Here is a 13,386-nt window from a genome sequence, read left to right on the forward strand (position 1 = left end):
TGTTTTTCTGACATTTTACATTCTGAAAATAAAGTGGTGATCCTAACTGAAACTGAAAAACTGAGTGTAAATGTATATGGCAAAGGTGTATGTAAACTTCCGACTTCAACTGTATCTGCGTGCTGATGGCTAGAGCGCACATATAGCCTACATTATGAGATTATTATTATTAGTATGGACAAAAGAGCAAGATTATTTTTATTTATCAAACGGCAGCCAAGCAACGATTATGATGTTACCAGAATAACACCCTCAATTTTTATTGGAAAGGAGCATCAAGATCAACTATATAATTTTGGAACTTAGCCTCCCTTGCACTGCACTACTTTGTAACACCTTCTGCCTAGTTTCGGTGGGCTGGCTCTCATCTTCTCTGTAAGAGAAGTTTTCCCATAGTTCGTTTCTGGAGCCAGTTTTGTCAACAAGTTGCGGGCGGGGATGTATGATTTTTTTTTAAGAAAGGGAAAGGAGATACCTAGTCAGTTGTACAACTGAATGCTTTCAACTGAAAGCCACGCTGTCAGCATTTTCTATCTGTTCTCTTCTCAAAACTAGCTTGCCTGGCTAGCTACTGCCTCTGAGAAGATTCAGACAAATTACTCGACAGACTTGATCCCCTCAATCCGTATATGACGTGAGACACATTTGACACCGAAAATAACACAAATTCTAGTACTGAACTGGTTTCATGTTCTAGTATCCAAAAAGTTTAGATTTTTTAAATTTTTATTTATTTCACCTTTTATTTAACAAGTTAGGCTAGTTGAGAACAAGTTCTCATTTATAACTGCAACCTGGCCAAGATCAAGCAAAGCAGTGCGACACAAACAACAACACAGAGTTACACATGGGATAAACAAACATACAGTCAGTAACACAATAGAGAAATCTATATACAGTGTGTGCAAATGTAGTAAGATTAGGGAGGTATGGCAATAAATAGGCTATAGTCGTGAAATAACTACAATTTATCAATTAAACACTGGAGTGTTGTAAGATGATGTGCAAGTAGAGATACTGGGGTGCAAAGGAGAAGATGGGGATGAGGTAGTTGGGTGGGCTATTTACAGATGGGCTGTGTACAGGTGCAATGATTGGTAAGCTGCTCTGACAGCTGATGCTTAAAGTTAGTGAGGGAGATGTGAGTCTCCAGCTTCAGTGATTTTTGCAATTCGTTCCAGTCATTGGCAGCAGAGAACTCAGTCCATCAAATGTATTTATAAAGCCCTTCTTACATCAGCTGATGTCACAAAGTGCTGTACAGAAACCCAGCCTAAAACCCCAAACAGCAAGCAATGCAGGTGTAGAAGCACGGTGGCTAGGAAAAACTCTCTAGAAAGTCCAAGACCTAGGAAGCAATCTAGAGAGGAACCAGGCTACAAGGGGTAGCCAGTCCTCTTCTGGCTGTGCCGGGTGGAGATTATAACAGAACATGGCCAAAATGTTCATAGATGACCAGCAGGGTCAAATAATGAAAACAATTACAGTGGTTGTAGAGGGTGCAACAGGTCAGCACCTCGGCAGTAAATGTCAGTTGGCTTTTCATAGCCGATCATTCAGAGTATCTCTACTGCTCCTGCTGCCTCTAGAGAGTTGAAAACAGCAGGTCTGGGATAGGTAGCACATCCGGTGAACAAGTCGGGGTTCCATAGCCGCAGGCAGAACAGTTGAAACTGGAGCAGGAGCACGACCAGGTGGACTGGGGAAAACAAGGAGTCATCAGGCCAGGTAGTCCTAAGGCATGGTCCTAGGGCTCAGGTCCTCTGAGAGAGAGAAAGAAAGAGAGAATTAGAGAGAGCATACCTAAATTCACACAGGACATCGGATAAGACAGGAAAAGTACTCCAGATATAACATACTGACCCTAGCCCCCCGACACAAACTACTGCAGCATAAATACTGGAGGCTGAGACAGGAGGGGTCAGGAGACACTGTGGCCCCATCCGATGATACCCCCGGACAAGGCCAAGCAGGCAGGATAAAACCCCAACCACTTTGCCAAAGCACAGCCCCCACACCACTACACCACTAGAGGGATATCTTCAACCACCGACTTACCATCCTGGGGCAAGGCAGAGTATAGCCCACAAAGATCTACCCCACGGCACAACCTGGACAGGAAGACCACGTCAGTGACTCCACCCACTCAAGTTACGCACCCCTCCTAGGGATGCCATGGCCAGTGACTCAGCCCCTGTAATAGGGTTTGAGGCAGAGAATCCCAGTAGAGAGAGGGGAACCGGCCAGGCGGCTCATTGCTCCAGTGCCTTTACGTTCACCTTCACACTCCTGGGCCAGACTACACTCAATCATAGGACCTACTGAAGAGATGTGTCTTCAATAAGGACTTAAAGGTTGAGACCGAGTGCATCTCTCACATGGATAGGCAGACCATTCCATAAAAATGGAGCTCTATAGGAGAAAGCCCTGCCTCCAGCTGTTTGCTTAGAAGTTCTAGGGACAGTAAGGTGGCCTCCGTCTTGTGACCGTAGCGTACATGTAGGTATGTACAGCAGGACCAAATCGAAAAGGTAGGAGCAAGCCCATGTAATGCTTTGTAGGTTAGCAGTAAAAACCTCTAAATCAGACCTTGCCTTAACAGGAAACAAGTGTAGCGAGGCTAGCACTAGAGTAATATGATACATTTTTTGGTTCTAGTCAAGATTCTAGCAGTCGTGTTTAGCACTAACTGAAGCTTATTTGGTGCTTTATCCGGGTAGCCGGAAAGTAGAGCATTGCAGTAGTCTAACCTGGAAGTGACAAAAGCATGTATAAATTTTTCTGCATCATTTTTGGACAGAAAATTTCAGATTTTTGCAATGTTACGTAGATGGAAAAAAGCTGTCCTTGAAACAGTCTTGATATGTTTGTCAAAAGAGAGATCAGGATCCAGAGTAACGCCGAGGTCCTAAAGTTTTATTTGAGACGACTGCACAACCATCAAGATTAATTGTCAGATTCAACAGAAGATTCTTTGTTTCTTGGGACCTAGAACTAGCCTCTGTTTTGTCCGAGTTTAAAAATAGAAAACTTGCCGCCATCCACTTCCTTTTGTCTGAAACACAGGTTTCTAGCGAGGGCAATTTGGGGCTTCACCATGTTTCATCGAAATGTACAGTTGTGTGTCATCAGCATATCAGTGAAAGTTAACATTATGTTTCCGAATGACATCACCAAGAGGTAAAATATATAGTGAAAACAATAGTGGTCCTAAAATGGAGCCTTGAGGAACACCAAAATTTATAGTTGATTTGTCAGAGGACAAACCAGACTCAGACTGATATCTTTCTGACAGATAAGATCTAAACCAGGCCAGAACTTGTCCGTGTAGACCAATTTGGGTTTCCAATCTCTCCAAAAGAATGTGGTGATCGACGGTATCAAAAGCAGCACTAAGGTCTAGGAGCACGAGGACAGATGCAGAGCCTCGGTCTGATGCCATTAAAATGTAATTTACCACCTTCACAAGTGCAGTCTCAGTGCTATGATGGGGTCTAAAACCAGGCTGAAGCGTTTCGTATACATTGTCTTCAGGAAGGCAGTGAGTTGCTGTGCAACAGCTTTTTCAAAAATTTGAGAGGAATGGGAGATTCGATACTGGCCGGCTTTTTTTTAAGTAAAAAAAAAATAAAAATCTGGCTCAAGATTTGGCTTTTTCAAGAGAGGCTTTACTACTGCCACTTTTAATGAGTTTGGTACACATCCGGTGGATAGAGAGCCGTTTATTATGTTCAACATAGGATGGCCAAGCACAGGAAGCATCTCTTTCAGTAGTTTAGTTGGAATAGGGTCCAGTACACAGCTTGAAGGTTTAGAGGCCATGATTATTTTCATCAATGTGTCAAGAGATATAATATTAAGAAACTTGAAAGTGCTGCTCGCTGAGATTGACATTTCTTGAAGTTTCGGTATACCGTGCAACACAACTACAGATTGATTCAATGTTTAGACTATTGTAATGATGACTATAGATTATGATTCAATATTCTCATTCAGATTTGCATATCCTAAGGGATTTATAGGTAACTGCCAAAATAATGGGAACACTTGAGTAAATGAGGGATACAAAGTATATTGAAAGCAGGTGCTTCCACACAGTTCTGGTTCCTGAGTTAATTAAGATATTAGCATCAATCATGCTTAGGGTCTTGTATAAAAATGCTGGGCAATCCAATATATTGACTACCATGGCTATGCCCCAGGGGAGAAGACTGCCCCCTCTCATTGAAGCCACGGAAGTTCAAGGTACTGTTAGCAGAAAACAGGATCCCCATTTATAATTATTATAAATGTCCATTTTTGTTTAATTAAAAAACAATATTGAAATACAGTGATGGTACCAATAATTGCTTCTAATAGACCAGATACATGTCCTTGAACCGAATTTATTTGAAAGTCACACATTCATTTTGTTCCTAATGGCAGCCTGCAGTACCCCGGTCAGCCTTCAACTTGAGTTAATCAATGAGAAGTGGCGGCACTGAGCTAGCATGCAACATAACTTCCTCGAGTAGCTCAAACTGCGCATGTTATGTTTTCATGAGACGCTATCTTAACTGGCTTCTATGTGATATTGAGTCTTAAAATGAATGGTGTCACATGATTGATGGATTTGTCCATTCTTTTTACAGACATTGCTATAGGATGATAATGACCCCATCCACAGGGCACGAGTGGTCACTGAATTGTTTGATGAGCATAAAAACGATGTCAGCCATTTGCCATGGCCGTGTCAGTCACCAGATCTCAACCTAATTGAACAAAACAACAAATTATGGAATTTCTCATGGAAGAATGGTGTCGCATCCCTCCAATAGAGTTCCAGATGCTTGTAGAATCTATGCCAAGGTGCATTGAAGCTGTTCTGGCTCGCCTGGCCCAATGCCCTCACTTTTATGTTGGCATTTCCTTTATTTTGTCAGTTACTTGTAGATTGTAATGACACATTTTATTTAACCTTTATTTAACTAGGCAAGTTTAAGAAAAAAATCTTATTCCAATGACGGCCTACCCTGGCCAAACCCGGACGATGCTGGGCCAATTGTGCGCCGCCCTATGGGACTCCCAATCACAGCCGGATGTGATACAGCCTGGATTCGAACCAGGGACTGTAGTGATGCCTCTTGCCTTAGAACGCTGGGCCACTCGGGAGCCTCATGTTGATGACTATATATATATACACTGCTCAAAAAAATAAAGGGAACACTTAAACAACACAATATAACTCCAATTCAATCACACTTCTGTGAAATCAAACTGTCCACTTAGGAAGCAACACTGATTGACAATACATTTCACATGCTGTTGTGCAAATGGAATAGACAAAAGGTGGAAATTATAGGCAATTAGCAAGACACCCCCAATAAAGGAGTGATTCTGCAGGTGGTGACCACAGACCACTTCTCAGTTCCTATGCTTCCTGGCTGATGTTTTGGTCACTTTTGAATGCTGGCGGTGCTCTCACTCTAGTGGTAGCATGAGACGGAGTCTACAACCCACACAAGTGGCTCAGGTAGTGCAGCTCATCCAGGATGGCACATCAATGCGAGCTGTGGCAAGAAGGTTTGCTGTGTCTGTCAGCGTAGTATCCAGAGCATGGAGGCGCTACCAGGAGACAGGCCAGTACATCAGGAGACGTGGAGGAGGCCGTAGGAGGGAAACAACCCAGCAGCAGGACCGCTACCTCCGCCTTTGTGCAAAAGGACGTCGGGCGTCGGGTGATATGTATTGTCAATCAGTGTTGCTTCCTAAGTGGACAGTTTGATTTCACAGAAGTGTGATTGACTTGGAGTTACATTGTGTTGTTTAAGTGTTCCCTTTATTTTTTTGAGCAGTGTATTTTGGGTAACAGACATGTACAATGTGGACCCAGAGGATATCACTTGAAAGTATTAATTAAAATGCTTCTTTCCAAAGTGGTCCTCGACGGTAAAAACAACACAATGATTAAAAGGTAAGACAAAATTACTAAAAACCATAAATACATTCATATATATTGACATCCTAAAAAGTGGCACTTTTTCCTAACCTTAAAAATCAACCATATTAATTGCACATGATACCGATCCTTCAAATAAATACACCTGACCAGCAGTGTGTGGGGGGGGGGGGGGGGGGGGGGGGCACAAGGGGCAGTGGAGTGGTTTCTCTTACTTAGACAACCTTTTCCAAATGTAAAACCTTTTAAAGCCATTTGTACTTTTTCTTTGCTTGATCTCTAGGGGTAGGCTATTCCATAGACGAATGCCTGCATAGAAAAACGTGCTCCTCGCAGTACTGTTTACTCTTGGGAGTTTGCAAGACATAACACTAGATGATGATGATGTTGACATTTTGTCTGTTTTTGTCCTATAGAGAAAAGGCCAAGTCAAAAGAGAGGGAAGAGGCCTGGCTCAAGATTGAGAACCTTGCCAAATCCAATCCACATGTGAGTGAGGGACACATCTGCACTAAGACTCACTTCAGAGCATTGTTTGTGTGTGCCATCTAAAGAGCTGAAGTTGTTTCATTTTCTTTCTGTACCCCCTGAGGACTGTTTTGGTATGCTGTGCAGCGCATGACCAGTTTTTATCCTCATGCACTGCAAGTGATTGGTTGGGTGCCACAGCCAATGAGTTCAACCTATTTACTGAATTGCATTCCCAGTTTTATTCTAGGTAGTGTGCTAATGTGGATATTGTAACAGAGTCCTAGTGAAAGGTAAAATGATATTTTATGATATCTACTTAATCACGGTACTAACGTACATCTTTTAGATTTAGAGGCTTCAACTGAATGATCAATGTCTGTACGTCGTCCATTTCAATTAAAGCCAAATCACTAATAGAAGCAATGACTCCAGCATCAGAGTTTCAACCATTCTGCTTATCTAACCTCTGATTTAATCTTTCTTTGCATGCAACAAGTTCCCATTGTTTTTGTCTTTACTTTGTGTTATATTAGTGTCTTATGTGTGTTGATTCCACTGGCCTCAATGGACCAGTAGCAATGGAGTCTGATGGTCCATTAACCTCTGAAGAAGTTCACAGGTTAAAAAAGACAGTAACGGAAGAAGCCACTCAGGTAAATGTTGACTACTTTATCTACCAATGCTGGTCCAGGATCAGGTTCCCTCTGTACCTGTAGTCTTATTCATTATGATCCAAATGGATTCTAGATCCTCTCCTACTGAGACATTTTATGAATATTCGCCCTGACCTCTCTCTTCAAAATGTGATTAGCTCCTATAGAGAAGGAATGACAAGTCAAACTATGGACTGAACACTGGAATCAAGTACATGTGTTATTGTCTATGTACAGTATCTACTGAATCTCCCTTGCATGTGTTTTAAATGGCATGGGGGTAGTCCTGGTAGCTTATCACTAACATTTCATCAACTCTTTTCTCACCTTCCTGTTTGGTGTTTCTTCTTGAAACTTGGATTAGTTCATTAAGATGATGCATGGTTAGCATTTTTTGTCAATTGGTGAGAAAGTTTAGCATGAATTTAATGTGAACAAGGAGTGGTACTTGTGGCAAACTTGGTAGTGCCTAACCCAAGGGAAATACTGTAGTTACACAAGCTAACTATTTTATTCCTTTGGAGCCAACTGTCACCTCTAACACTCCCCACCCTTCCCTTGTTGCAGTTACAACAGAGAGACCAGAGAATAGACCGTCCTCTGGTGCGGCTCGAGTTGGATCTCCCTCAGGACATCTACACCGCAAAAGCCTTGGAGACCCATCGCCGCGCCGATGACATGATCACCACCCACAATGGGCTCTAGGTCTGCCCCTCTCTCTTCTCTTCTGTCCAGTCCCCTAAAGGAGTACCCTCGCCCCTCCACACCCCACCTACCCACCCACACAGCACATTCAGAATACTGGCCCGGTTTCCCTATCTTGCCAGTACACTGCCCCACCTCCCTCAGATTTCTGCTTTCTCAGGTGTTTATTTTGGGGGGAGGGGTGGGGCCGCAACTCTTTTAGCTGTCGGTCCTGCAGAGTCATTGTTTTCCTTATTGTTCCTGCTGATTTGTGCATAAAACAGTATATCGGCTCATCCCTCCCTGCTCTTATTGTACTAATGAAAATGGGGACGTTTCGTTCCACCTGCAACATGACAAGCTCATGTGAAATGCACAACAAACGTAGAGAGCAGAAACTGAATGAGGGAGACTTCTTTTCTTCTTCTGTTTTCTGTCAAGGGGAAACAACCAAAAACAGATGGTTGGATGGAGGGGTAGGACAGTTGGATTGACTTTCCGGACTTTATTTTTATCCCAGGGACATCTGCCAGTGCCAAGACCATTTGTGTACTTTTTTTGTTTCTGCGTCTGCGTTTCTTGTTTTTAATAAGCTGAAGAGCAACAGGGCTGTCTAAAGGGACGGATCCATCTGTTCTGATGAAATCACATTGTGACAGGGATTGAGAGAGGGAGGAAGGGAGGTTCTCTGTGGACACTGGACTCTTTACACTCTACAGTTTGTGTCATATAAATGTTTTATTTAGTCTTATTTCCTTTCTCATACCCATCTGTTGAATTCCATCTGCAATATGTGAGCTGGAAATTTCACAGTGAAATATTGACAGTTCAAACAATGGTACTTCTTATTTCACATAGAGAAACACATTGGGGGGTTGTTAGTTTCCACCCTGTTTGTCATACTCAAAAGCCCCTCTTAGACATTTCAACATCTGTAGCCAGTTTTTTACTGGAATCACATTATGACACCTTACCTGGGGGTATCACATAATGAGTAGTTATTTGGGATGCAAGATTATTTGTAGATCAGTGATTCTGCACAACCTGACTGCAATGTAGTCCATCTTAAATGCACAACCCACTGGGCACACACTGGTTGAATCAATGTTTCCATGTAATTTCAATGAAATTAAGTTGAACCCATGTGGAATAGATGTTGAGTTGATGATCCAGGCTTAAGCAGTCCCAGAGCCACTTGCTAGTCAAGCATTGACCTCCATTCGTTTCAGAGGTACCCATGATATCACATGTCGTGTACATCTCGTACCCCCTCAGCGTGCTCACTATTCCCCCTGTTGATTTTCTTTTTTACCACCACCCTCTTATCCAGATTTGCTTCTCTGTGGAGCTGAATGGACTGTTACTAAGCAAAGAATAAAACAAATTATTCACTTCCATAAGACATCCTTTTCGAAGACATCGGAGTGCCTTTTATCATGAGGAGGAATATGAAATTATTTTTGGCCCCAATGAGGAGAATAGCAACACTGTTTGGATGGGAAAACCATTTAATGTGACAGTTAAATGAGCATATGTGTCCATTGCCAATAATATATACTGATTCACAGGCACATTCACAGAGAAAGTAGAGACCGAGCGGTGATTCCAAACCTGAATACCTCTTGGAAGTAGATGAATCGTGTAATTAAGAAAAAGTATATTGAACTACCTAAAAAGCACTTCCTGAAAACTTGAAAGATGTGACATGTTTGTGTATCTTCAATGAAGCTCTGTATCCCATTGAGTATATATGTACAGTCTATTCTGCTTTCTCAAGTCAGGAAGCTGTCAAATCCAGGATTGTTTTGGACACTAACATTTACAAGTGGCTCTTGTACCATTGTTTGAACTTCCAAATCTAGCATGGGTATACAATCTGTAATGTGTTTTGTGTTGTCCCTGGTAACTTATAGCCTGGATGCTAGTTTTAGCATTGTAGCTGCCAATGGAAATGGCCAATGCTAAAACAGACAGATCGAGGCTTGGCAACTGTATTATTCATATTTGCTTGAATGGAAAAGGTGTACATTTATACAACCAATGTTAAACATGTATTTTTTCCCCTAGAAGAATGGCACTCACATATTTGCTTTTTATTTAACGGTATTGGTTTGTTAAGATATTTTATCAGTTTGCATTTTATTTGTGTTCGAACTGTTTTCGTGTAGACCCATAGATAAATGACTCGTAAAACAAGTTAGACGGGAGAAAAAATGTTGGTGACTGCTTGTCTAAATTCTTTGCTTGACCGCAGCATCTTTGCAGGATTTTAGTTGAACATGTACTTTACAAAATATAATAACTTGACAAGTGTCCTTCTATGTGACCTGTACTATATGGCTTCATTTAATATTGTGTACATATGATTTACTTTGTTTTATGTAATATTATAGATCTGGATTTTGTACAAAATGGTCCTCTGTACAGAATAAAACATCAATATCAATGACAAGAAGTCAATGTGGCACATACATTATTTTCCTCTTTCACTTGTAACTTTGTATTATTAGAAACAACAAGTCATATTTTCATCTGTTTTAACTCTTCAAGGTTTGTTCCCTATTCAAAATGTCTTTGACCAGATTTCAGTCCATAGCCTTTGTATGCTTTTCTCAAGGTTTCAAGTGGTGTACATCTATATTGAATGAATAAAGAGAATATTTGAATTTATATTTTCAACCATACATCAATTCTGGAGTCATATTACTGAACGGGAAGTCTCAACGGGGGGGGGGGGGGGATATCTTCAACCACCAACCATCCTGAGACAAGGCAGAGTATAGCCCACAAAGATCTCCGCCACGGCACAACCCAAGGGGGGGTGCCAACCCAGACAGGAAGATCACGTCAGTGACTCAACCCACTCAGGTGACGCACCCCTCCTAGGGACGGCATAGAAGAGCACCAGTAAGCCAGTAACTCAGCCCCTGTAATAGGGTTTGAGGCAGAGAATCCCAGTGGAGGGGAACCGGCCAGGCAGAGACAGCAAGGGCGGTTCGTTGCTCCAGAGCCTTTCCGTTCACCTTCACACTCCTGGGCCAGACTACACTCAATCATATGACCTACTGAAGAGATGAGTCTTCAGTAAAGACTTAAAGGTTGAGACCGAGTCTGCGTCTCTCACATGGGTAGGCAGACCATTCCATACAAATGGAGCTCTATAGGAGAAAGCCCTGCCTCCAGCTGTTTGCTTAGAAATTCTAGGGACAATTAGGAGGCCTGCGTTTTGTGACCGTAGCGTACCTTTAGGTATGTACGGCAGGACCAAATCGGAAAGATAGGTAGGAGCAAGCCCATGTAATGCTTTGTAGGTTAGCAGTAAAACCTTAATCAGCCCTTGCCTTAACAGGAAGCCAGTGTTGCGAGGCTAGCACTGGAGTAAAATTATGCCATTTTTTGGTTCTAGTCAGGATTCTAGCAGCCGTATTTAGCACTAACTGAAATTTATTTAGTGCTTTATCCGGGTAGCCATCCACTTCCTTATGTCTGAAACACAGGCTTCTAGCAAGTGCAATTTTGGGGCTTCACCATGTTTCATTGAAATGTACAGCTGTGTGTCATCCGCATAGCAGTGAAAGTGAACATTATGTTTTCGAATGACATCCCCAAGAGGTAAAATATATAGTGAAATCAATAGTGGTCCTAAAACGGAACCTTGAGGAACACCGAAATTTACAGTTGATTTGTCAGAGGACAAACCATTCACAGAGACAAACTGATATCTTTCCGACATAATATAGTAGTATACTGTAAGTTGATCTAAACTTTTTTTCAGCGTGCAGACAGCACTTCTGTCACTGCTTTTATAGAACTAACCATGATAAAATGTCTATCTCAAATCAATCTAGAATACATTCTCATATTCTTAATAGACTGTCCAATAGAGAGTGAAATGTTGTAAAATGTAATGATCCTTTTTTTGTCTTACTGTTGAGCTGAGCATACTACTGAAATCAAGTTGTGACAATTCATTGTAGGTAGCATTATTGACCACAAGAGGACTCTAAATAACCTATTTGGGGTCTGACTGAATGAAAATGTCTTGATTCAGGCAAACTACAATGTAGTGGTTATGGACCCAAAGCCACCACCGCCTGATCAAAGTGAAACTAGGTTTAATTTTTTTTGTAATTTTTTTTGTCCATTTTAAAATAACATCAAATTGATCGAGCTTCTACTTTTAAAATCCATCTCGCCAGAAATAAGTCCTTCACTGTTGCCGCTTGTTATAGACCCCCCTCAGGTCCCAGCTGTGCCCTGGACACCATATGTGAATTGATTGACCCCCATCTATCTTCAGAGTTTGTACTGTTAGGTGACCTAAGCTGGGATATGCTTAACACCCCGGCCGTACTACAATCTAAGTTAGATGCCCTCAATCTCAGACAAATGATCAAGTAACCTACCAGGTACAACCCCAAATCCGTAAAAATTGGATCCTTCATAGATACTATCCTGACCAACTTGCCCTCTAAATACACCTCTGCTGTTTTCAACCAGGATCTCAGCGATCACTGACTCATTGCCTGCGTCTGTTTTTGAGTCCGCGGTCAAACGTTCATCCCTCATCACTGTCAAACGCTTCCTAAAACACTTCTACGAGCAGGCCATCCTAATCGACCTGGCTCGGGTATCCTGGAAGGATATTGACCTCATCCCGTCAGTAGAGGATGCTTGGTTGTTCCTTAACTTCTCTAGGGTATGTGGGACGGTAGCGTCCCATCTCGTCAACAGCCAGTGAAACTGCAGGACGCCAAATTTAAAACAACAGAAATTCCATAATTTAAATTCCTCAAACATACAAGTATTTTACACCATTTTAATTAAAGATACACTTGTTGTAAATCCAGCCAAAGTGTCCGATTTCAAAAAGGTTTTACGACGAAAGCACACCAAACGATTATGTTAGGTATGAGCCAAGTCACAGAAAAAGACAGCCATTTTTCCAGCCAAAGAGAGCAGTAACAAAAAGCTGAAATAGAGATAAAATGAATCACTAACCAATCACTGATCTTCATCAGATGACACTCATAGGACTTCATGTTACACAATACATATATGTTTTGTTCGGTAAAGTTCATATTTATATAAAGAAATCTGAGTTTAGGCGGGACGCTACTGTCTCACCTGGCAAAAAGCCTGAGAAAATGCAGAGCGCCAAATTAAAATGAATTACTATGAAAATTACTATAAAATCAAACTTTCATTAACTTCTTCGGGGCAACATTTTCACTTTTGGATAAATAGCATGCCAAAATTCAACTGCCTGCTACTCATCCTCAGAATATAAGATATGCATATTATTAGTAGATTTGGATAGAAATTACTCTGAAGTTTCTAAAACTGTTTGAATCATGTCTGTGAGAATAACAGAACTTGTGTTGCAGGCAAAACCCAGAGGACAAACCATTCAGAATCTTTATTTTTTTGATGTCACTGTCTTTTTAACGAGTTTTCTTAGAGACACCAGATTTCTAAGGGACTTGCTTGCAGTTCCAACCGCTTCCACTGGATGTCACCAGTCCTTGGAAATCGGTTGAGGTTATTCCTTTGTGTAATGAAGAAGTAGGGCTATCGTAAATGAGGGTCACATGAAGTAAATTGTTTGAGAGAGGCACGGTACGAAAAAAGTTGCGTCAG

The 13,386-nt window shown here is 41.6% G+C and overlaps 1 protein-coding gene across 13 annotated transcripts in view; it reads left to right on the plus strand.

The window, feature by feature from the left end:
- The window catches only part of LOC129812545 (serine/threonine-protein phosphatase 2A 56 kDa regulatory subunit gamma isoform), a 34,656-nt gene extending 24,226 nt beyond the window's left edge, over positions 1-10,430 (plus strand). Inside the window, exons 12-15 of one of the 13 annotated variants that reach the window (XR_008753016.1) lie at positions 6,355-6,427; positions 6,646-6,699; positions 7,029-7,062; positions 7,630-7,678. Coding sequence is in view for 9 of the 13 variants with exons in the window: in XM_055864188.1 (XP_055720163.1) it covers positions 6,355-6,427; positions 6,943-7,062; positions 7,630-7,767 (331 nt within the window). In the remaining 4 variants the exon portion in view is untranslated. Of the gene's footprint in view, positions 1-5,916; positions 5,954-6,354; positions 6,829-6,942 lie in introns of those variants that run through there. The other 12 variants (XR_008753015.1, XR_008753014.1, XR_008753013.1 and 9 more) reach the window with 12 other exon arrangements.
- Positions 10,431-13,386: the final 2,956 nt, after the last annotated feature.

Source organism: Salvelinus fontinalis, chromosome 16, assembly GCF_029448725.1.
Source record: "Salvelinus fontinalis isolate EN_2023a chromosome 16, ASM2944872v1, whole genome shotgun sequence".
Taxonomy (NCBI): Eukaryota; Metazoa; Chordata; class Actinopteri; order Salmoniformes; family Salmonidae; genus Salvelinus; species Salvelinus fontinalis.